Below are 22,299 nucleotides of genomic sequence, written 5' to 3'. Positions count from 1 at the left end.
GCCTTTAAGGAATGCAGTCAGATTGTTTATTTGAGAGTTTTCTTGTTCCCTAATATGTGCTTGTATGGCTATGAGTTTCCCTCTAAGTACTGCTTTAGCTACATCCCAAATATTTTGATGTTTTGTGTCTTCATCTTCCTTTGTTTCTAGGAACAGTTGAATTTTCCCCTTGAGTTCCTCTTTTATCTAGTGGTTATTAAGCTATGTTGTTGAGTTTCCATATTTTATGACTCTTACTAATTTTTTGTTTGTTGTTGAGCATTAGCTTTACACCATTGTAATCTGAGAAGATACTTGGGATGATTTCAATGTTCTTGAATTTGTTGATACTGTCTTTCTGGCTTAACACATGGTCTATCCTTTAGTATATGCCATATGGATTCACGAAGAATGTGCATTCCAATTTCGTGGGGTGAAAAACTCTTAAAATATCCAAAAGGTCTAGTCTGTCCATCTCTTCAACTAATTCTCTTCTTTGTTTACTTTCTGCTTAGATATGTTGCTTTATTTTTTTTCATGTTGCATGTTTTCTTTTAATCGCATTAAGAGTTGGTGGCACACCTTGTGAAGTGCACATATCACCATGAGCATGCAGAACCTGGTTTCAAGCCCTGACTCCCCATTTTTAGGAAGAACACTTTATGAGTGTTGAAGCAGGTCTGCCGGTGTCTATCTTTCTCTCTCCCTCTCTACCTCCCCTCTCCTCTCAATCTCTCTCTGTTCTGTCAAATAAAACTAGAAAGAAAAAAGATGAAAAAATGGCCACCAGGAGCAGTGGATTTGTAGTTCAGGCACCAAGACCCAGCAACAACCGTGGTGGTAAGTAAAATAAATAAATAAAATTTAAAGAACTGCATTAAGAGAGAAATTATGAAAAAATTACTTCTTAGGTCTGTGCCACTGGAAACCCTATTAAAGGCTGGATATGCAGTAGTGATAAGATGTCCTCTTTCAACCATTTTATGACATTTATAACATCTTTTAATCTACTAGTGAGGCAGTTTGAAAAAAGTCTCAGACTTTCTCAAATGGGACTCTATCACTTGAGATGAGATCTCTAATATATGATAGTGTTTCAGGTAGAATGCTGTCCTTCAAAAACAGTTGTTGTATGATTCAGCCACTCTTGTTTCATCTCTTTTAAAACCTACAATATAGACTCTCCTTTGACTGATTTGAGAGTGCTTCACACACCTGTAGGATCAAGTGATTTATACATTAAAGACTTCCTGTATTGATTTTACTTTGTAGATTGAACATTACTTTCTTTAAAAAAATTATTGGGATCTGAGTAATGGTACACCCAGTTGAATGCATAAATTACCATGCTTAGTGTCCTGGGTCCAAATACACAGTCCCCACCTGCAGGGGAGGCAGCTTCATGAATGTTCAAGCAGTGCTGCAGCTCTCTCTCTCTCTCTCTCCCTCCCTATCTCCTCTCTACCCTCTCAATTTTTCTCCTATCAAATTAAAATAAATATTTAAAAATATTAGTGAGACAGAGGGGGGGGGAGAGAGAGAGAGAGAGAGAGAGAGAGAAAGGAGGTGGAGGAGATGTTGAATTTTTGGTGCCAGGAATCAAAGTCAGGACTTCTTGTATGCAAGCTCAAGTCTACACGATGTGTCTTGAGATTCAGGTAGTCCAGGTTCATGCCCAGGCACCACATGAGAGTACCACAATAGCAGGAGAAGCTCTGGTATGCTGGTGTATCTCCCCTTCTCTCTTCCTCAGTGAAAAAGTTGGCCTAGAAATGGTAATATCATAACAATCTAGGACCTTCAAAAATCTAGTTATGCATGGGAACTTAAGCCTTAGCCAAGTAACACTAGCTGATTTTTTTTTCCTGTTACTTCACTAGATTGCAGCCAGTTTTATCTTCCCCTGCTATTGTGGTATGTTGTCCAGCCTCCCTTTGGAAGATGGAACATTCCCTACCATTGCTGATCCAAGTTGGGGGCAAGATCCTATAGAAGCCCATAAAGGGATTTATTGTGTTGTTCCTGATAGAGATGACTGGTAACAATAGAGAGAGGAATTTATTCAAGATCTAGGCATATCATGTCTGTTTAGGAATCTCAGGACTCCCCGAATAGGGCTCCAGATGATGGGGGTGGCCTGATAATGACTAAAGAGTCATCATTAAAGTATGCCATTTTCCTGTCCTTATTCAGCTTTTCTGGTCCTTACTTTGATAAGGTTAGTTTTGGAGTGAGTGATGGAAGTGTAATAGGAAGTAGATGAGGAAGGTATCTAAGTCTAAGTAGACACTATTTCATTATGGACTTTATACTGACTCACTGCAGACTGTTGCGCACTTTTGCTTTCAGGTATATATTTTGCCCTAACTTATGGATACATGTGATCATATGCACTATCTCATGGGAATTGGCCTATATCTAGGTTTTGGGACTATGTTAGGAAGTGAACCACCTGGAATGGAATTAGAGAATCCTAAGAAAGCAAAGGTCTCACCTGAGTAATGAGGCTGAAGGGTTGACATTCCAAGAGTAATGTCTCTGCACACAGTCTGAAGTGAAGCATACTGAGGTGGTACTTGTTCTGTTGATTAGGTTGGGATCATCAGATGCAGTATCATTTGGTATGAACTGAGAGAAGCATGCATGTAAGTGAGCCCTACCCTAGAGCTTCCAGGACTTAGGGAAATATAGCCTCTATAGAGGAAGCAGGAGGTTCCTGCTGTCTTAGGGTTTAAGAAGACAATAGATAGTTATTGCTATAATCACATTATTTGGCAATTGGGTTAACTTTGAAATATCCTTTTGTTAGCATTTGCTGTCTCATATACAACATCACCATAATTTATGTCCTTTGACATTATTTGTATATAGCTGTGCCACCGGTTGCTTCTGTTCACCTTGGTCTAAGCTTTTAAGAGAGTCAACATATTGAAGACTCAGCCTATGGTTTTTGCATTAAAAAGTTTGAGATATTCAATTTTTTCCCTCTCATATTAATTACATAGTGATTTATGTGACTAAAAATTAATAGGAGTGTTCATAAACACCATTCCCACCATCAAAAGGCTGTGTCCCTTTCCATCCTTCCCGCCCTCCCCCCCTCACCCTGTGAAGCCGAACATTTACTCTCACCCTCAAACCAGGGATTTTACTTTGATGCTCTACTCCAAATTCAGTCAACTCCTGCTTTGAGTTTCCCATAGTGTTTTTCTTTCTCAACTTCTGTTCATGAGTGGGATCATCCCATACTCCTCTTTGTCTTTCTGACTTAGCTTACTTAACATAATTCCTTCTAGCACCATCCAAGATGGGTCAGAGAAGGTTGGTTCATTGTTCTTAATAGCTACATAGTATTCCATTTTGTATATATACCACAGCTTTCTCAGACAGTCATCTCTTGTTGGGCACCAGGGTTGCTTCCAATTTTTAGCTATTAAGAATTTTGCTGCTATTAACATATGTGTATACATATATTTTTGGTTGGGTGTTATGAAGTCCTTGGGAAATTCACTAGGAGAGGAATTACTGAGTCATATGGAAGGTCTATGTCTAGCCTTGTGAGAGTTCTCCAGACTGTTCTCCACAGAGGTTGGACCAATTTACTTTCCCACTAGCAGTGGGAATGTTCCCACAGTCTCTCCAGCATTTGTTGCTGCTGTCCTTTTTGATGTATGCCATTCTCACACGGGTGAGGTAGTATCTTAATGTTATCTTTATTTGCATTTCTCTGACGTCAGTAACCTTGAGCAATTTTTCATGTGTGTGTTAGCTTTTAGGATCTCTTCTGTAGTGAATGTTCTTTTTATAATCTCTGCCAATTTTTGGATGGGGTCATTTGCTTTTGTGTTGCTAAGTTTGCTGAGCTCTTTGTAATTTTGGTTATTAGTATCTTGTTTGATGTATGGTATGTGAAGATCTTCTCCCTTTATGTAGGCAACTAGGTCTGGTTCTTGTCCCCACTGCACTGGAGGAAGCTTTGGTGCTGTTATTTTCCTTCTGTCTCTGTCTCAGTCTAGCTGAAAATGTTGACATGGAATAATGACACCCCAACAACAAAAAAGTAATAATAACAATAAAATTAAATAAGAACCATGAGAATTATAAATTCATTACAGATGATTCCTATACCCTTAATGCACAGATATTATATGGATATCACAATGACAAAAACCAGGGACTTGATATTGGTACAGCTCCAGCTCATTATTCTCTACCCATTTAATTATTAAAATGTTGGCATATTGCACTTACTGGGAAAATGGGAATTTACTTGAAGGATGAAATTCATCAGGTTGAAGATGACAAAATTGAAGTTTCTAAATAGAAACAACTCAGATTTAGAGAAAATTCATTAGAATTGAAAATTAAATTTGTGTTCATTTCAATTCATATTGAATTTACTGAGCAAGGAGCTCTGCAGAGCACATGGTATACTGTGGGTTTATACAATCCAGCTGATGTAGTGTAAATACTATGTTTGAGCATCTGCATATATAATCAACTTTATCAAATCATCTATTAGAAGCACTTGGGAAAGTTGATATAGTTAAGTGAATAATTCCTTTTTGTATTTAACACATAAATCTGGCATGGCACTGGGATTATTAAAACTTAAAAAATAGCTCTAGTATGGTCTACCCAATGTCTTTTTTAGGAACTTTAAGTTTCTTATCATTCAAGGGATGCAAAGCAGCTTGTTTTGGTCATCAGTACACAACACACTGGACTGGAGCACATGGATTAGAATTGATGCTACAGCTGACACCTTCTGCTTGATGAGCCTCTGACATATTTTTGCTCTCATCTCTTCCTGAACTGTTTCCTGAGTGTGAATTGACTTTCACTTTTATCTTCTTTAGGGGTCATTCAGCTCTCCAAGGCACTGTCACAGCTTCAAAGGACACAGATGTTGAGAAAGAACAAATGCGGGTGTTGAAAGGAAGAACTAACAGAGACATCCTTGTTTTGTGCAACCTGAGTAAGAGCTACCAAGGCTTCTTCAAGCGAACCACTGCAGTGCAAGACATTAGTTTGGGCATACCAAGAGGGGAGGTAAAGAAGCCTTCATTTCTACCCTCTCCTGTTGCAAACTTGCCAGAGCTTAATTGTTGATCTGCTTGTACTACTCCCAGAATATCTGAAAACAGAGGGTCCTTCCAACTTCAGACATATTTGTAGAAACAGAACCTGGGTAGAGAGTGTGCTACTTGTTTCCCTAATTAAAACTTTGCAGACTGACTGCTAAGATTTAGTCTGCTTCATTCTTTTAAACATCTCACGTGATTATGGTGTTTTAATTATTTCTTGGCTCTGTCATGAGGATAAAGTTTCATTGATGGCAGATACTTTGTAAATTAATTAAGGAGACCACTTCTCCTACTTGGACTTTAATGAACTCTCAGTGGCAATTAAATTCCATCTTGTAAATTGCTACCATTGGAAGTTCAAGAACACCATAGTCTCAGGCAGGATCTTATTCTTCATCAAAACAACATTAGTTCTAGTAAAAACAGTTAATCAGAACAGACAGAAGCCATGCAAATTCTTCCTGATTTGTGTTTAATGCATAAAAGGAAATCAGTTTGGGAAAGGACTACCTTTAATTAACTGTTGAAAGGTAAGTGGTACCTTACATTCATGTTACTCCAAGCTCCAGAAAAATTTAGTGCAGAGATCCTTATCTGACTAAAAGTTACACTCTGTTCCACTGTGAGAGGAGGGCAGGTCTTAATGCAGGTCTTGTGAGCAACAGAAAGGCCACCAGGACAATCTAAATTGATGTGGAGCTATTCTTAGAGGCCCCACACTGTGGTTTGCTAGTGAGTAGGTAAGGCATGTTGTTAAGGAAATACCCATTTATGCAACTGTTGTTTGTTTTTTCAACTCTAAGGCTAGATATGTAGTTTTACTATCTTTTCATATATATATATTGCAGCCAGGGTAATTGTTGGGGCTTTGTGCCTGTACAATGAATCTTCTACTCCTGGATCCAGTTTTTTTCTTTTCACTTCCTCCTTCATTTCATAGACCAGAGGGAAATTGAAAGCAGAGGGGGAAATAAAGAGGGAAAGAGAAAGACATTTGTAGACCTGCCTTATCACTCACGAAGTTTTTCCCCCTGCGAGTAAGGAGCATGGGCTTAAACCCAGGTTCTTCTGCATGGTATTGTGTGCATTAAACTATTGTGAGTCACCACCACCCCCTTTTATATGATAGCATAGAGAGAAATTGAGAGGGGTGGGAGAGTTCGATTGGAAGAAAGAGCAACACCTGTAGCACTGCTTCACTGCTAGTAAAGCTTCCCTCCTACAGGTGGGGAACAGGGGCTTGAACTTGAGTCTGTAATGTGTACAGAGTCAGCTGTGCCACTTCATGTCACCTATTAAATATGTATATTTTAATTGCCTCCAGGATCATTGCTGGGTCTTGGTGCCAACACTATGAATCTGCTACTCCCACTGGCCACCTTTTCCCTTTCTAATTTTTTTTTAAAGATAGAACAGAGAGAAATTGAGAGAGGAGGGAAGATAGAGGAAGAGAAAGACAGACACCTGCAGACCTGCTTCACCACTCATGAACGGACCCCCCTGAAGGTGAGGAGTGAGGGCTCCAACCTGGGTCCTTGCACTTGGTAATGTGTGCACTTAACCAGTTGTGCTACTGCCCACACATTAAATATTATATTTTATATTCTTTCAAAATCAGTATTAGAAATGACATGGTTTTAAAGTAAGAGCTCGGGAAATAAAAAACATGGAAAACTTTTTCAGAGAGATGTTGCAGATACCTGAAAAGATCCAAGATTCTGCTTATTTTTGCCTTTTATTTACTAGAATTTTATGAGCATCAGTTTAGTTTTCTAGGTATGAAGTACTATGCAAAAGCAAATCAGGGGCCAGGTGGCAGTGCACCTGGTTAAGTGCACATATTGCAGTGTACAAGAACCCAGGTTCAAGCCCCTGGTTTCTACCTGCAGAAGGAAAGCTTCATGAGCGGTGAGGCAGTGCTGCAGATGTCTCTCTGTCTCTTTCCCTCTCTCTGTCTCCCCCACCCCTCTCAATTTTTCTCTGTCTCTATCCAGTAATAAATAAATAAAGATATTTAAAAACACAAAATAAAAAACAAAAAAGCAAATGAAAGAGACATAGATGGCTGTGATAAGCCCTTACCCCTCTAGGAATTAGTCTTTGGGCCTGAAATGAAAGATGATGAATAGAGAGAGGATTACATAGTGGCAGGAGAGAGGCATGGTTAAAAGGCACATGAGTGCCTTGGACCTGTAAATTCAGAAAGGACAGAGGGAATGGTAGGTGAAAGTGCAAGGTGTGTGTGTGTGTGTGTGTGTGTGTGTGTGTGTGTGTGTGTGTGTGTGTGTGTGTGTGTGTGTTAAATCTTAACAGAAAGGAAAACATGTAAACTTCAGTATAAGTCTGGAAAGGTAAGTGTACAGTGGTTATGCCTGTGGTTCCAGGCTGTAGGGCTGTGAGCTCAGATCAGTTAGCTCATTTGTCTGATGTAAGTGACATAGGGCAAGACAGATCTGGAACAAATGTTGGGAGAGCTCCATCAGATTGGGACAAGCAAATATATTAAAGTAGGTGGTAATTCAAGGAAGCAATAAATGTCTAGAGATTATACAGAATTGAGTTCTATGTTATTTGGGATAGCAACAAGAAATCCAGAAGTAGTCACTTTCCTAAGACACAAGGAGCCAGGAAGTTAGCATATGACAATAGTTAGCAGCATTTAACCATCAGAAATGGTTTGAATGGAACTCTAGGAAATGAGCCATGGTCTTGTGCATGGAAAATGCTACAGAGATACTTCTCGCCCAATTTCATTCTGCATATTCAGAGGACAATGGCAGAAGCTGAAGCTCCATCATCTGTGGAGCTGCCTTGGGTGCTGTCCATAGTGATCCCATGTGTTGTCAGGATTTGAATCCAGGATACATGATAACTTCAGTACTCTATCTGCTGAGCTATCTCCTAGACCAGAAAACATGTGCTGTAGAAGGAGACTGGTAAGAACCAGATTCAGCCTCCACAGTAGGATTTTGGTGGAAGCACAAGATGAAGACTAAACTGAAAAGAAATTAAAAATTTTTTTTTTCCACATGAGAGGTGTGATTGAACTGGGAGAGAAGCTAGGTATAGAATTAGAGCTAACTTTAACCAATGTTAGAATTCTCTTAGAGTCTGCATAGAAAGAGGGGGTGAGACAGAGAGAGTGAGGAGGGAGAATAACATTCTAAGATAGTACTTTGAAGTATGCTGTGAAGTCAGGGGATTAATAATGATCATGATAATGTAACTTCTAAATAATATGTTCATCAATATGTTTCTGACATGACCATATGTAAAATAGGAAATCTCAGCTTTATCTGTGCCACTTAGCATTTACTTCACATGCTCTGGCACTGTCCCTGCATGAATTGACTCATCTTTACATTAATGTTGCTCTTGTTCTATCTCTCAAATTTCACAATAATTACAAACGTATTTTGTGATCTTAAAGTACTTTATATAGTATTTCCCGTATATGCCACTAATATCCACTCAGTTGTCTAGCAGCAAGTTCTCTTGCTGATAAGACTCTCATTGTATTCTTTCACTTGATTTCTCCTAGTGCTTTGGACTTCTAGGGGCAAATGGAGCTGGAAAGACCACCACATTCAAAATGCTGAATGGGGATGTTCTTCCGACCTCTGGCCATGCCATCATCAGGACTCCTATGGGGTAAAATATGGATTCAATCTTGCTTTCTTATCATTTTGAATATCTGTGTGAAGCCCACCAGAAGGAGCTAAATGATGCCCTTATTCCAGCCAGACCCACTTCTTTAGTGATGATTGTTTTCCCCTGATGCTTTTATTGTACTGTTTAAGATAACATTTTATTGAGAGACAATATTCCATTTTACATGAATCCTTTCTTCCTTGACTGAGTCATGGGTGATTTGTGGGTTCCTGAAGTTGTTCTAATCCTGCCTTGTTGTGGTCCCAGGTGGTCTCCTTTGGTATTCCTAGTTGACCTGGGAGAAGAGAGGAGAGAAACACAGCTGCTGCTGCTCTGTAGCCCCGCCCTCCGGAAGTCCCCCAATGTATTTGTTATACAGGTTTCCTTCCTATGAATATACTGTCATGTCCATCGACCTATTTCTCTATGAGACTGTCTGTTGTTGTTTTAATCAGGGCGATAATTAGTAGTTTATAGTATAGTTGTTGACAGATGGGCACACCAATATCCTATGACCCTTTTCACTCCTTCCCAGTTCCTCCCTCCCCAGAGTCTTTTGCTTTGGGGCAGTGTACCAAGCCCAGTCCAAGGTTTACTTCATGTTTTCCTTCTCAGTTTTGTGTCTTACTTTCACTTATAATTGAGATTATTTGGTATTTGTCCTTCTCTTTTTGATTTATGTCACTTAGCATAAGACCTTCAAGTTCCATCAAGAATGAAGCAAAGGAGATGACGTCCTCATTTTTTATAGTGTAGTAGTGTACAATCATGTATATATATATATATATATATATATATATATATATATATTTCAATTTTACTAGCCAGTCATCTGTTGTTGGACATCTGGGTTATTTCTAAGACCCAACTATTACAAATTGTGCTGCTATGAACATGGGTATACATAGATCTCTTTAGATGGTGTCTTTGATTCCTTGAATATATCCCCAGGAAAAGAATTCCCGGTTCCTTGGGCAAGTTCATTTCTACTGTTCTGAGATGTCTCTAGACTGTTTTCCCACAGAGGTTGAAGGATTCTTATTTCTCCACATCCTCACCAACATTTGTTATTACTTTCCTTTCTGATGTATGGCATTATGACAGGTATAAAGTGTTGTCTCATTGTTGCTTTTATTTATATTTATCTGACACTCAGTAACTTGGAGCATTTTTTCATATATCTGTTAGCCTTTTATATCTCTTCTTTGGTAAAGATTCTGTCCATATCCCCTGGTATTATTATTATTTCTATTATTATTAATTTTCTTAGATTTTATTTATTTATTAATGAGAAACATAGGAGGAGAGAGAAAGAGCCAGACACCACTCTGGCACATGTGCTGCCAGGGACCATACTCAGGACCTCATGCTTGAGAGTCCAATGCCTTATCTGCTGCGCCACCTCCCAGACCACTATTATTACTATTATTATTCACTATATAAGAGGTTTTCACATATCAACTGGAAAAAGTTCTCTGTGTGCATTTTTTATATTTCATCTTTTAATGGTAGTTTGTGATTTAACTTTGCTTTAAAAATGATCTTACAAAAACCTATTGGTTTTGATGAGATCAATTTATCATTTTCCCCTTTACTTCTTGTTTCATACTCTTTAGAAACTATCAAAAAAGAAGACTTTCTTAAGATTAAAGAATAAGGAATAATTAAAAATAATGTTGTTACCTACATTTTATTTTAAAAGACTGATATTTATACCTTTATATATTTATGTGTTTTTATTGTCACCAGGGTTATCACTGGGGCTAGTTACCTGCACAGTGAATCTAACAGAGAGTGATTGAAAGGGTTATGGGAGATGTAGGGAGAGAAAGAGAGACACCTGCAGACTTACTTTACCATTCATGAAGCTTCCCTCTTAGAGGTGGGGATCAAGGTCTCCAACCTGGTTTCTTGCTCATATTAATGTGTTCACTCAGTCTGGTGTGCCACTGACTGACTCCCTATATTTTAAATTTACTTAAAATTGTTTATTTTTTGCCTCTGGTGTTATGTTTGGAGCTCTGCACCCATCTGATTCTAACATTCTCAGATCCCTCCCCCCCTCCCCCCCACACACACTTTTCCTTTAGATAGAGCATGGGAAGAAGTGGGGGTGGGAGGGAGAGATGAGATATACCACAGCATTATTCCACTTCCTGTTCAGGCTTCCCTATTCAGACACTTCCTATATGGTGGTCTGGGACTTGACTCCAGGCCCTTGTTCATAGTCTGTTGTGAATTCTACCAGTTGAGCCATCTTCTGGCCTCCATTATACTGTATTCAGATATATGCACTCTATATTTGAGTACACATTTGCCTAATATCATTTTCTTAACATGGTATCTTTTGTCTGTCAGTTGGAAGCACTTGCTATGTCCCTAGTTGGTCAGATCTGCTTGGAACTTTGCCTCTTTTTCCTTACTTCATGCTGGATGCACCTACCAAGGGAACACTTGTCTCTCATCCTGGTTTTTTTAAATTTTTTTTTAAGTTTTCTGATTCTACATTTCCTTATACTTGTTATTAGAAATCATACTGATTGTTAACTTTGCCTTTTATAGTGGAGTAGTGTACAATCATGTATATATATATATATATATATATATATATATATATATATTCAATTTTACTAGCCAGTCATCTGTTGTTGGACATCTGGGTTATTTCTAAGACCCAACTATTACAAATTGTGCTGCTATGAACATGGGTATACATAGATCTCTTTAGATGGGTGTCTTTGATTCCTTGAATATATCTCCAGGAAAATAATTCCCGGTTAATAATATATTTTTGTTGTTTGTCTGCCAGGTACATTCCTTTTGACTAAAAATACCATGAGGTCTGTTTTTAGACTCTGTTGCACTACAAGAATCCTACTCTAGGCCAAGTCTGGCTATGTCAGAGATTTTTCTTGGCCCATAAGGTAAGAGAGTGGTGGTAATGGCCCATAGAGATCACCCGTAATTGATGTCTGGCTGCTGCCCTGAGGTTCTGGAGATGTGCATGGAATAACTGAAATAAACTCAGTACCATATCATATGGCATCAAAGGAATGTACCTGATGTCATGGCAGTTTTTAAACACCCCTACCTACATTTCTGATGTTTTCTACCACCATGAAAAATGTACTTTGACCTTTTGATAGTGATTTTTAAAAGCCTGTTATTTGTGCTTGACATTTACCCTAATGTGTGTTTTACTTACAAAACATCCTTCCTCGTTCCTTTGTGATGTAATGCATAAATTTATCGATGAACAGTCTTGGAGAAGCTTGCGACAGCTGCTCACACTTGGCACTGCCCCAGTTTGGGGTTCCCTGTGTATGTCCCTCCAGATCTCTTCAGATCATGGGTGTATGATTAATGTGAATTTCTCTTAACCCTGAGATGTATCCATTCTCAAGGCCATAGCATCTGGCTAAGGTTCTCTACCGATGTACCAGCCATATTAGTTCTTCCTTTTTACAAATGCTTGAACTAGTTGGGAATCATTATTTTGTGCTATTTTTGAAGTCATTTTCCCAACCTCTATAAAAATCACACTATTTGACTTTTGACTGGAAGTATGTCAAACTTATAATTAGAGGAGATTTGATATCTTTGTGGATTTTTCTGCTTTGTCCCTGACTATGACATTTAAACAACATCATTTGCTTAATTTTTCAGGGTTTTTATTGTAGGTTCCTTAAAAATCTCTTATTGATGTATTCATCTGGATGAATTAAGCTTCTTCAGAAAATCATTCAAATTTTGATTACTTTGTTGACTTTCTAGTTAGTTCTTATGGTGTGGGAGTTTTACAAATTCACCTCCCAAGTGAATTTGCGTTTTTGCTTTTGCTCTCTTTCTGTCAATTCGTCATTCCTTCTACTGCTTATTTCCCAGAACTTCTCTTCAGAACCAAATCTTACATTGACAGCTTTGAATTCTTACCCTGCAATCCCTGATAGAGACTACTGTCTTTCTAGTCATCAGCATCGTCTTTGCCCCACATGACTGATTCCATCTGGAAGATAAACATCTTTCTGGCAGACTTGTCTCCCATTTCTCAGTCCCATTTTGATGGGGAGGATTCTGCTTTAGATCCAGTGCTTTACTGAACTTGATGTTGCTTCTTCTGCATCCTTTTATGAGTACTTTTGATTATCCTTACCTTGCAGGGCCAACTATCTAGTTGCTTTATGTAATTTAGATCCAGAATTCAGACAGCTGTGGTTATATTCTTCTTCCTCCATTATCTGGCTCCTGATTCACACATGTTTACTTCTGAGTCAGGTTTTCTATTTCAGACACAGAAGCAAATTTACATATTCACAGACACATAGATATGTAGCAATAAATGAATCAAAATATATATTTTGATATAATCAAAAATATATTTTTGTTATTCATTTTTAGGTATAGAGGGAGAAATGGAAAGTTTTGTATGAATAATTCCAATAGGATTTTACTTGGCTTTATGTTGTATATGTACTGATAAACTGATTTGGAAAAAATCTGACAATTTTACTGTTTTTCTTCCATAAAATTTATATAATTTTCATTTACTGAGATAAGCTCTTGGGGCCAGGTGGTGGCCCACCTGGATGAGCACATATGTTACAGTGCACAGGACCCAGGTTTGAGCCCCCAGTTCCCACCTGCAGAAGAAAAGCTTCACAAGTGGTGAAGCAGTGCTGCAGATGTCTCTCTGTCTCTCTCCCTCTCTATCACCCCCTTCACTCTCAATTTTTGGCTGTAGTTATCCAACACATAAAGATAAAACTTAGAAAAAAGAGATAAGCTCTTTAGGTAATTGGTCCTCATGTTTTATCTAGAACAGAATACCTTTATCAGTAGTCAATGAAGCATATGTCTCCCTCTTCCCTATGAATATGTCTTATTTGAGTTCTCTGTGCTGATTTACTTAGAGCTATTAAGACTATGTTAAAAATTGAATTGTTGAAAAAGTCATGATGTAGTTCTCTATGTTTTTGTGTGAAAAAATGTATCATGACTTTTTTGACAACCGAATAATGTTGCCTCTCACCTAAATGGTAAGACTCCTATTTTTTTAAATGTGGTGATTTGAAAATTATGCATATGTATTTATTAATCTCAAGAAAGCATAATTTGATAATATTATTTAAAATTATTTAAGAAATATATTAAATTTATTGTATTTGCATTTATATAAACATCTTTATAGTTTTTTCTTTTGATATATTTATGCCATAATGATTTTGACTATAGATTTATCCTCCTCTGCAATAAATGTTAATTTATTAAATATTTCCTTAATTTACCAGACATAGAAGGACCAGATCACTACTCAATTCCTGCAGATTTTAGTACCAGTGATTGAACTGAGCTTTTTGTATATTTTGGTGATTAGTCTCTTGTCTGATGGATGGCATGTGAAGATCTCTTCCCATTCTGTGAGGGGTCTTTTTGTTTGTGTGATAGTTTCTTTGGCTGTGTAGAAGCTTTTCATTTTGGTGTAGCCCCATTGATTTGTCTTTGTTTTAGTCTTCCTTGAAATTAGGTTTGTAACATCAAAGATGTCCTTGAGGTTTAGATGGGAAAATGTTCCACCAATGGAAACTCTAAGTATTTGATAGTTTCTGATTTAATATCCAGGTCCTTGATCCATTTGGAGTTGACTTTTGTTTCTGGTGAGATAAAGTGGTTCAGCTTCATTCTTATGCATGTTTCAATCTAGTTTCCCCAGCACTATTTATTGAAGAGATCCTCCCTCCTCCATTTAATACTGGGCCCCCTTATCAAAGATTAGTTGTCCATTGGTGTGGGGGTATGGCTATTTTTTTAACGTGGCTTTGTGTATCACTATAAGGAAACACTTCTGTAGCAGACTGAGGTGAAGAAATAAAATATTGATAGCCAATCAAAAATTCCTTCATTGTGCCCTGCCCCAAACATATCCAAAAAATGTCCCAGCCTCCATAGCTTAATCTTGCTTATTTACAAAAACTTGATATGATGTAAAAGTGTCTTATCCTATAGGTCTCCTTTTTCCTTATTGTCTTGTGATGTATCCTGACTCAGTTGACATAAAGAATTCTTGTATTCACTGACAATTGCAGGCTTGACATGTTTTAAGAGACAGAACAATAGATACCTGCATACCTGCTTCACTGCTTATGAGGCCACTCCCCCTGCAGATGGGGAGTTGGGGACTGGAACCAGGATGCCTACCTGGGTCCATGTGCTTGGCACCATGTGCACTTAACCCGCTGCAATACTGCCCTCCCCAATAATGCTTTACTTATTTCCCCCTCTTTATTTACCTAGCTTTCAAGATAATCAGTTGGTTTTCAGTCATTCTCAGAGATTAAAAAAAAATGTTTATTGTTCTTGATGAAATCAGTATGGCAGTTTGAGAATATACTAGGCCATATGTTTTTATCTTAGTCATGCATTTTACTCATGAAGACTTTACTCCTACTTCTCCCCATTTCCCATTAGTCCAGTTTCCTCATTTGTCTACAAGGATTAATAACAATTCAAATGTTAGAGAATTCATTTTGATTTCTTTTAAGAATCACCTTGCTAGTATCAGGCACAGTCTTCTGATTTAAGAAGTATTTCTGTTCCTAACTTAAATATAGAAAGTTGGTTACTTGAAGACATATCTAACTTCAAATGTTGCATGTTTCATCATTAATGCTACCTAGATTATCTCTGTAAACTGTTATTAACCATTGCTTTCTATGGGCAGAAAATATGAGTATGTTTTGCTTAGTCTACTTAATTGATAAAAAGTCAATATTTGGAACTAATTATGCTCAAGGACAAAATTGAGGGAGAATTTATCAGAGTGAGTATTTGAGGTATGTGCAAATAGAACTATATACCCTATTTAGGATTCTGGAAAGGATTCATGCTATATGGAAGTGAAACATTGAATCTCTCTGGAGTGTTATATTGTTGATTGCCTGTTGCAATCCTGGGAGGAAGGTGTATTTGTTGATTGGGTAGTGTATTTATTTCTTTTCTAGCTTCTCTATTTTTATGAACAAAAAATCAGAATTGCAATAGGTAACAAAAATATAAGATTTATATTTTTATCTCTAGAAGAGTAACTCTGCCCTTTATAATTCATTTTTATCATTTGTAAAGTAAATGGGAAATGAAATTCAAATAGCTGATCTTGAAAGGAAGAATAAATTTACATCCCCATAATGGTCTGAAGATCCCTTATTATGCTACATATCTGTGTAATTAGTTTAATTATAACTAAACCACACTTGCATTAATTATATTTTTAACCTTGATTATTTGTAATGTTAATTGCACATTGGTATTCAAGGAATTAAATGGGTAATTAGAACACAATGGAATTCTTAACTACTTAGTGAATATACTTTCTTATCCATGAAACACACAACTTATTGCTGCCTAATTGAAACACATCTATTCTGTCATTCATTATATTAAAGTTCCTTTGTCTCTCCTTTGAGATTATATTATCAGGAACACTACTCTTTTTCTTTTTAACTCATTAATTTTTATGAATGCTTATCCTCAAAGATGGGAATTAAAACATATCTGCAGAAGTCAGTTCAAAATTGACCATTATAACCAGTTCCCAATTATCAGGAGCTCTCAATATACTGTTGGTAGTCACAAATTAAAATATTGAAGGGCAAAAGTCACATTTTTTTATAAAAGGAAACACTGATAAAACCATACATTTTAAAGTATTCAAGAAGATTCTTAGATTTGGTAACTGCACAGTTCATAGTCAGAGCATACACTCTGTTAGTCACAATTCCTACCATTCCATATTGCCTCTCTAATACTGTCAGGTGTTTAGGCTGAGTATTTAGGTGCTGAAAACATTTGAGTTTGCATCCCCTAAACAAAATTTTAATAATAATAGTGATAATTTAGCATGTCTCCTCTATTCACTAAGCATTATGTTAGGGAATTATGGTCCCCCTCTCCTCTAGTTACTGTAGCATCTTTGAGAATAGAATATTAAATTATTTTCTGTATTTCAGAATTTATTTTTTATTGCCACCATTGTTATTGCTGGGACTCAGTGCCTGCTAGATGGCCACTGCTACTTGAAGCTCTTCTCCCCGTTTTCTTTCTTTATTTATTTATAAATGAAAACATTGACTAAACCATTGGATAAGAAGGGTACAACTCCACACAGTTCCCACCACCAGAACTTGCATCCCATACCCTGCCTTGATAGCTTTCATATTCTTTATCCCTCTGGGAATATAGGCCCAGGATCATTGTGGGATGCAGAAGGTATAAGGTTGGGCTTCTATAATTGCTTCCCCACTGAACATGGACATTGACAGGTTGAACCATACTCCCATCCTGCCTCTCTCTTTCCCTAGTGGTCTCCCCCTATGTCTCTCTTTTTTCCCTTTTTTTTTTTTGATAAAGATAGAGAGAAATATGAACTGGGTGGTGGCTCATCTGATTAAGCACACACATTACTAAACTCAGGGACCCAGATTTAAGCCCCTGCTCCACCCACCCCTGCAGGGGAGACATTTCAAGAGTGGTGAAGTAGGTTTACAGATGTCTCTCTTTCTCTCTCTCTTTTTGTCTCCCAATCTCATTCAATTTATCTATGTCCTGTCAATTCAAAAGTAGGGGGATAAAAAGACAGAAACATAAAGGGAGTGAAATGGAGAGGAAGAGAGATACCTGCAGCACTGATATACTGCTCATGAAGCTCATGAAGATCTCCTCTGCAGGTGAGAACTGGCAGCTTGAACCCATGTCCTCACCAACGGTAATGTATCTTTTCCCCTAAGTTGTCACTGCCTAGTCTCTATTATCCCAATTTAACGGATGAGTAATATGAGATTCAGAAGACTTCTAGAACAAGGCAGAGGATTTTAATCCAATCTCTCTCTGTGTGTCTCTCTGTGTGTACAGGCTTATCTTTGAACTAGATATCTCCACAACAAATCTACCACTCCCAGTAGCCATTTTCTTTACTTTTTACTTGATAATACAGAGATAAATTGAGAGGGGAGGGGGAAGTGGAGAGGCAGAGAAAGAGAGATATTTGTAGACCTGCTATACTACTCATGAATCCCTCCTGCCACCCTGCAGGTGGAGACAGGGGCCTTGACCCCAGGTCTTTGAGCATAGTAGTAGCATGTGTGCTCATCTAAGTATGTCAGTGCCCACCCTACTGAGTCTGAATTTACAACTTTAAATTTTGTGATCAGTTTTTCCCTTAAATTATTAGCAAGGAGGAAAATAGTGCCAGAGGCTCGAAACCAAATCCTTGCTCCAGTCCTTGAGCTTAGTACTATGTGTGCTTAACCAGGTGTGCCATTACCACCCCATAATCATTTTCTTATTTTTCTTTTAAATTTTTTATTTAAGAAAGGATTAATGAACAAAAACATAAGGTAGGAGGGGTACAACTCCACACAATTCCCACCACCCAATCTCCATAACCCACCCCCTCCCATGATAGCTTTCCCATTCTCTAGCCCTCTGGGAGCATGGACCCAGGGTCGTTGAGGGTTGCAGAAGGTAGAAGGTCTGGCTTCTGTAATTACTGAACATGGGTGTTGAATGGTCGGACCATACTCCCAGTCTGCCTCTCTCTTTCCCTAGTAAGGTGTGTCTCTGGGGAAGCTTAGCTCCAGGACACATTGGTGGGGTCTTCAATCCAGGGAAGCCTGGCCAGCATCCTGGTGGCATCTGGAACCTGGTGATTGAAAAGAGAGTTAACATATGAAGCCAAACAATTTGTTGAGCAATCATGGATCCCAAGCTTGGAATAGTGGAGAGGAAGTGTTAGGGAGGTACTCACTGCAAACTCTAGTGTACTTCTGCTTTCAGGTATATATTTTGCAGTAGTTTATGGGTATGTGTGAACATAAGCTCTCCCTCAAAGAAACTGGTATATATCTAGGTTATGGGACTTTATTAGAAAGTGAACTACCTGAGATGAAATTAGAGTGTACTATATAAGGAAAGGTCTCACCCGAGTAATGAAGCTGAAGGGCTGTCATTGCACACATGAAGTCTCTGGACACAGTCTGAGGTGAAGCATGTTGAGGTGGCAATCGTTGCGTTGGTTAGGTTGTGATCGGCATATGCAATATTATTTGGTTTGGATTGGGAGATGCATATGGGAAGGTGGGCCCTATCCAAGGGTTCCAGGACTGGGGGAAGTAGGGGCTCTATAGTGGAGATGTGAGGTTCCTGCTGTCTTAGGGTTCAAAAAGGCAATCGATAGTTAATGTTATCATCACATTATTTGTTAATTGGGTTAACTTTGAAAAGTCCTTTTGTTATGGTTTGCTGTACAGTATCCAGTATCTTGTATATAGCTGTGCTATTGGATGCTTCTAATCTACTTGGTCTAGGCTTTTGAGAGAGTCCGCATATCAAATACACAGCCTATATATTAAAAAGATTCAGTTTGTGTTTTGAGAAACTTTGAGACATACAATTGATTATCCCCCTCTCATATTAATTAACTACTGATTTATATGTCTACATTTTGCTAGGAGTGTACATAAACACCATTCCCACCACCAAAGGACTGTGACCCATCCCTCCCGCCCACTCCCACCTCCCACTGGCCTAGGAACCTGCATGTCTACCCCTCACTACAGGGTTTTTACTTTGGTGCTCTACTTACAATTTGATCCGGTCCTGCTTTTAGTTTCACTTTCAGATCTTCTTAGTCAACTTCTGTTGATGAGTGGGATCATCCCATACTCATCTTTATCTTTCTGACTTAGTTCACTTAACATAATTCCTTCTAGCTCTGTCCAAGATGGGTCAAAGAAGGTGGGTTCATTGTTCTTGATAGCTGCATAGTATTCCATTGTGTATAGATACCACAGCTTTCTCAGCCACTCATCTGTTGTTGGGCACCTGGGTTGCTTCCAGGTTTTAGCTATTATGAATTGTGCTGTTATGAACATAGAAGTACAGACCTCTTTTTGTTGGGTGTTATGGAGTCCTTGGGGTATAACCCCAGGAGAGGAATTACTGGATCATATGGAAGGTCCATGTCTAGCCTTCTGAGAGTTTTCCAGACTGCTCTCCACAGAGGTTGTACCAATTTACATTCCCACCAGCAATGTAAAAGGGTTCCTCTGTCCCCACATCCTCTCCAGCATTTGTTGCTGCTGTCCTTTTTGATGTATGCCATTCTTACAGGAGTGAGGTGGTATCTTAGTGTTGTCTTAATTTGCATTTCTCTGACAATCACTGACCTAGAGAAGTTTTTCATATGTTTGTTAGCCTTTTGGATCTCCTCTGAGGTGAATGTTTTGTTCATATCCTCTGCCCATTTTTGCATGGGGTCATTTGCTTTTTTGGTGCTAAGTTTTCTGAGCTCTTTATATATTTTGGTGATTAGTTTCTTGTCTGATGTCTGGCATGTGAAGATCTTCTCCCATTCTGTGAGGGGTCTCTGTTTGTTTAATAGTTTCTTTGGATGTGCAGAAGCTTTTCAATTTGATGTAGTCCCATTGGTTTGTTTCTGCTTTAGTCTTCCTTGCAATTGGGTTTGATTCATTAAAGATGTCCTTCAGGTGTAGGTGGGAAACTGTTTTACCAATGTTTTCCTCTAAGTATTTGATTGTTTCTGGTCTGACATCTAGGTCTTTGATCCATTTGGAGTTGATTTTTGTTTCTGGTGAGATAAAGTGGTTCAATTTCATTCTTCTGCATGTTTCAACCCAGTTTTCCCAGCACCATTTATTGAAGAGAGCCTCCTTTTTCCATTTAATCCTTTGGGCCCCCTTATCAAAGATTAGATGGCCGTAGGTGTTGGGATTTACTTCTGGGCTTTCAATTCTGTTCCACTGGTCTGTGTGCCCCTTTTTATTCCAGTACCATGCTGTTTTGATGATGATGGCTTTATAATATAGTTTAAGGTCTGGGAGTGTGATGCCTCCATTTCTGTTTCTTTTCCTTAAGATGGTTTTGGCAATTCTAGGTGTTTTCAGGTTCCAGATAAATGATTTTAGTGTTTGTTCTGTTCTCTTAAAGAAGCTTGGCGGATGGGTATTGCAGTAAATTTGTATATGGCTCTGCGGAGAATATTCATTTTGATGATATTTATTCTTCCAATCCATGAGCATGGGACTTCTTTCCATTTCTTGGTATCAGTTTCTATTTCCTTGAGTAGCGACTCATAGTTTTCAGCATACAAGTCTTTCACTTCTTTGGTCAACTTTATTCCTAGGTATTTGATTGATTTTGCTGAAACAGTAAAGGGGAGTGATTTCTGGATGTCTTCTTCTTCAGATTTAGTGTTTGCATAAAGAAATGCCACTGATTTTTGTACATTGATTTTTTAGCCTGATACCTTGCTATATTGCCTAATAACTTCCAGTAATTTTCTACTGGATTCTTTAGGTCTTTCTATGTATACTGTCATGTCATCTGCTAATAGTGAGAGCTTGACTTCTTCCCTTCCAATCTGTATTCCTTTGATTCCTTTCTCTTGCCTGATTGCTATGGCAAGAACTTCCAATACTATGTTGAAGAGTAAGGGTGACAGTGGACAGCCCTGTCTAGTCCCCGATCTGAGGGGGAATGCTTTCAGCTTCTGTCCATTGAGTATGATGTTGGTTGTAGGTTTGCTATATATAGACTCCACTATCTTGAGGAATTTCCCATCTATTCCCATTTTTTGTAGAGTTTTGAGCATGAATGAGTGTTGGATTTTGTCAAAGGCTTTCTCTGTATCTATTGAGATAATCATGTGGTTTTTGGCTTTGCTTTTATGATGTGGTGAATGACATTGATTGACTTATGGATGTTGAACCAGCCTTGCATTCCTGGGATGAGTCCCACTTGGTCATGATGAACAAACTTTTTGATGTGTTGCTGTATCCGGTTGGCCAAGATCTTGTTTAACATTTTGGCATCTATGTTCATCAGAGATATTGGTCTGTAGTTTTCCTTTTTTGTTCTGTCCCTATCAGCTTTTGGTATCAGGGTGATGTTTGCTTCATAAAAGGTGGAAGGGAGTATTCCTGTTTCTTCAATCTTATGGAATAGCTTTAGAAGTATGGGTATTAACTGTTTCCTGAAAGTTTTGTAGAAGTCATTTGTGAATCCATCTGGTCCAGGGAGATTCTTAATAACGGTTTCAATTTTTTGTCTGTGATTGGTGCATTTAGATATTGTAGTTCTTCTTGGTTCAGTTTTGTAAGTGCATAGGTTTCTAGGAATTGTTCCATTTCTTCCAGATTCTCTAGCTTGGTGGCATATAGTTCTTTATAGAAGTTTCGCAGGATTCTCTGGATTTCTGTGGTGTCAGTTGTGATATCTCCTGCATTGTTTACAATTCTATTAATTTCAGTCTTCTCTCTTTTTTGTTTGGTGAGTCTGGCTAGGGGTTTGTCAATTTTGTTTAATCTTTCAAAGAACCAACATTTGGTATCATTGATCTTTTGTATGGTTCTTTTATTTTCGATGTTGTTTATTTCTGCTCGAACTTTAGTGATTTCTGTCCTTCTGGTTGCTTTAGGGTTCCTTTGTTCCTCTTCCTCTAAGTCCTTGAGGTGTGCAGTAAGGTTGTTCATTTGAGCTTCTTCTTGGTGTTTAATATGTGATTGTAGGG

At 38.1% G+C, this 22,299-nt stretch overlaps 1 protein-coding gene across 1 annotated transcript in view; it reads left to right on the top strand.

The window, feature by feature from the left end:
* ABCA13 (ATP binding cassette subfamily A member 13) overlaps positions 1–22,299 on the top strand; it is a 594,731-nt gene that overhangs the window by 484,966 nt on the left and 87,466 nt on the right. The window contains 2 exon segments of the mRNA XM_007524553.2: positions 4,839–5,031; positions 8,608–8,717. Coding sequence (XP_007524615.1) covers positions 4,839–5,031; positions 8,608–8,717 — 303 coding nt within the window.

The sequence above is a fragment of the Erinaceus europaeus genome, chromosome 14 (genome assembly GCF_950295315.1).
Source record: "Erinaceus europaeus chromosome 14, mEriEur2.1, whole genome shotgun sequence".
In the NCBI taxonomy this organism is placed as follows: Eukaryota; Metazoa; Chordata; class Mammalia; order Eulipotyphla; family Erinaceidae; genus Erinaceus; species Erinaceus europaeus.
The sequence above is the reverse complement of the archived record's forward strand: the minus strand, read 5'-3'. Positions and strand labels throughout refer to the sequence as shown.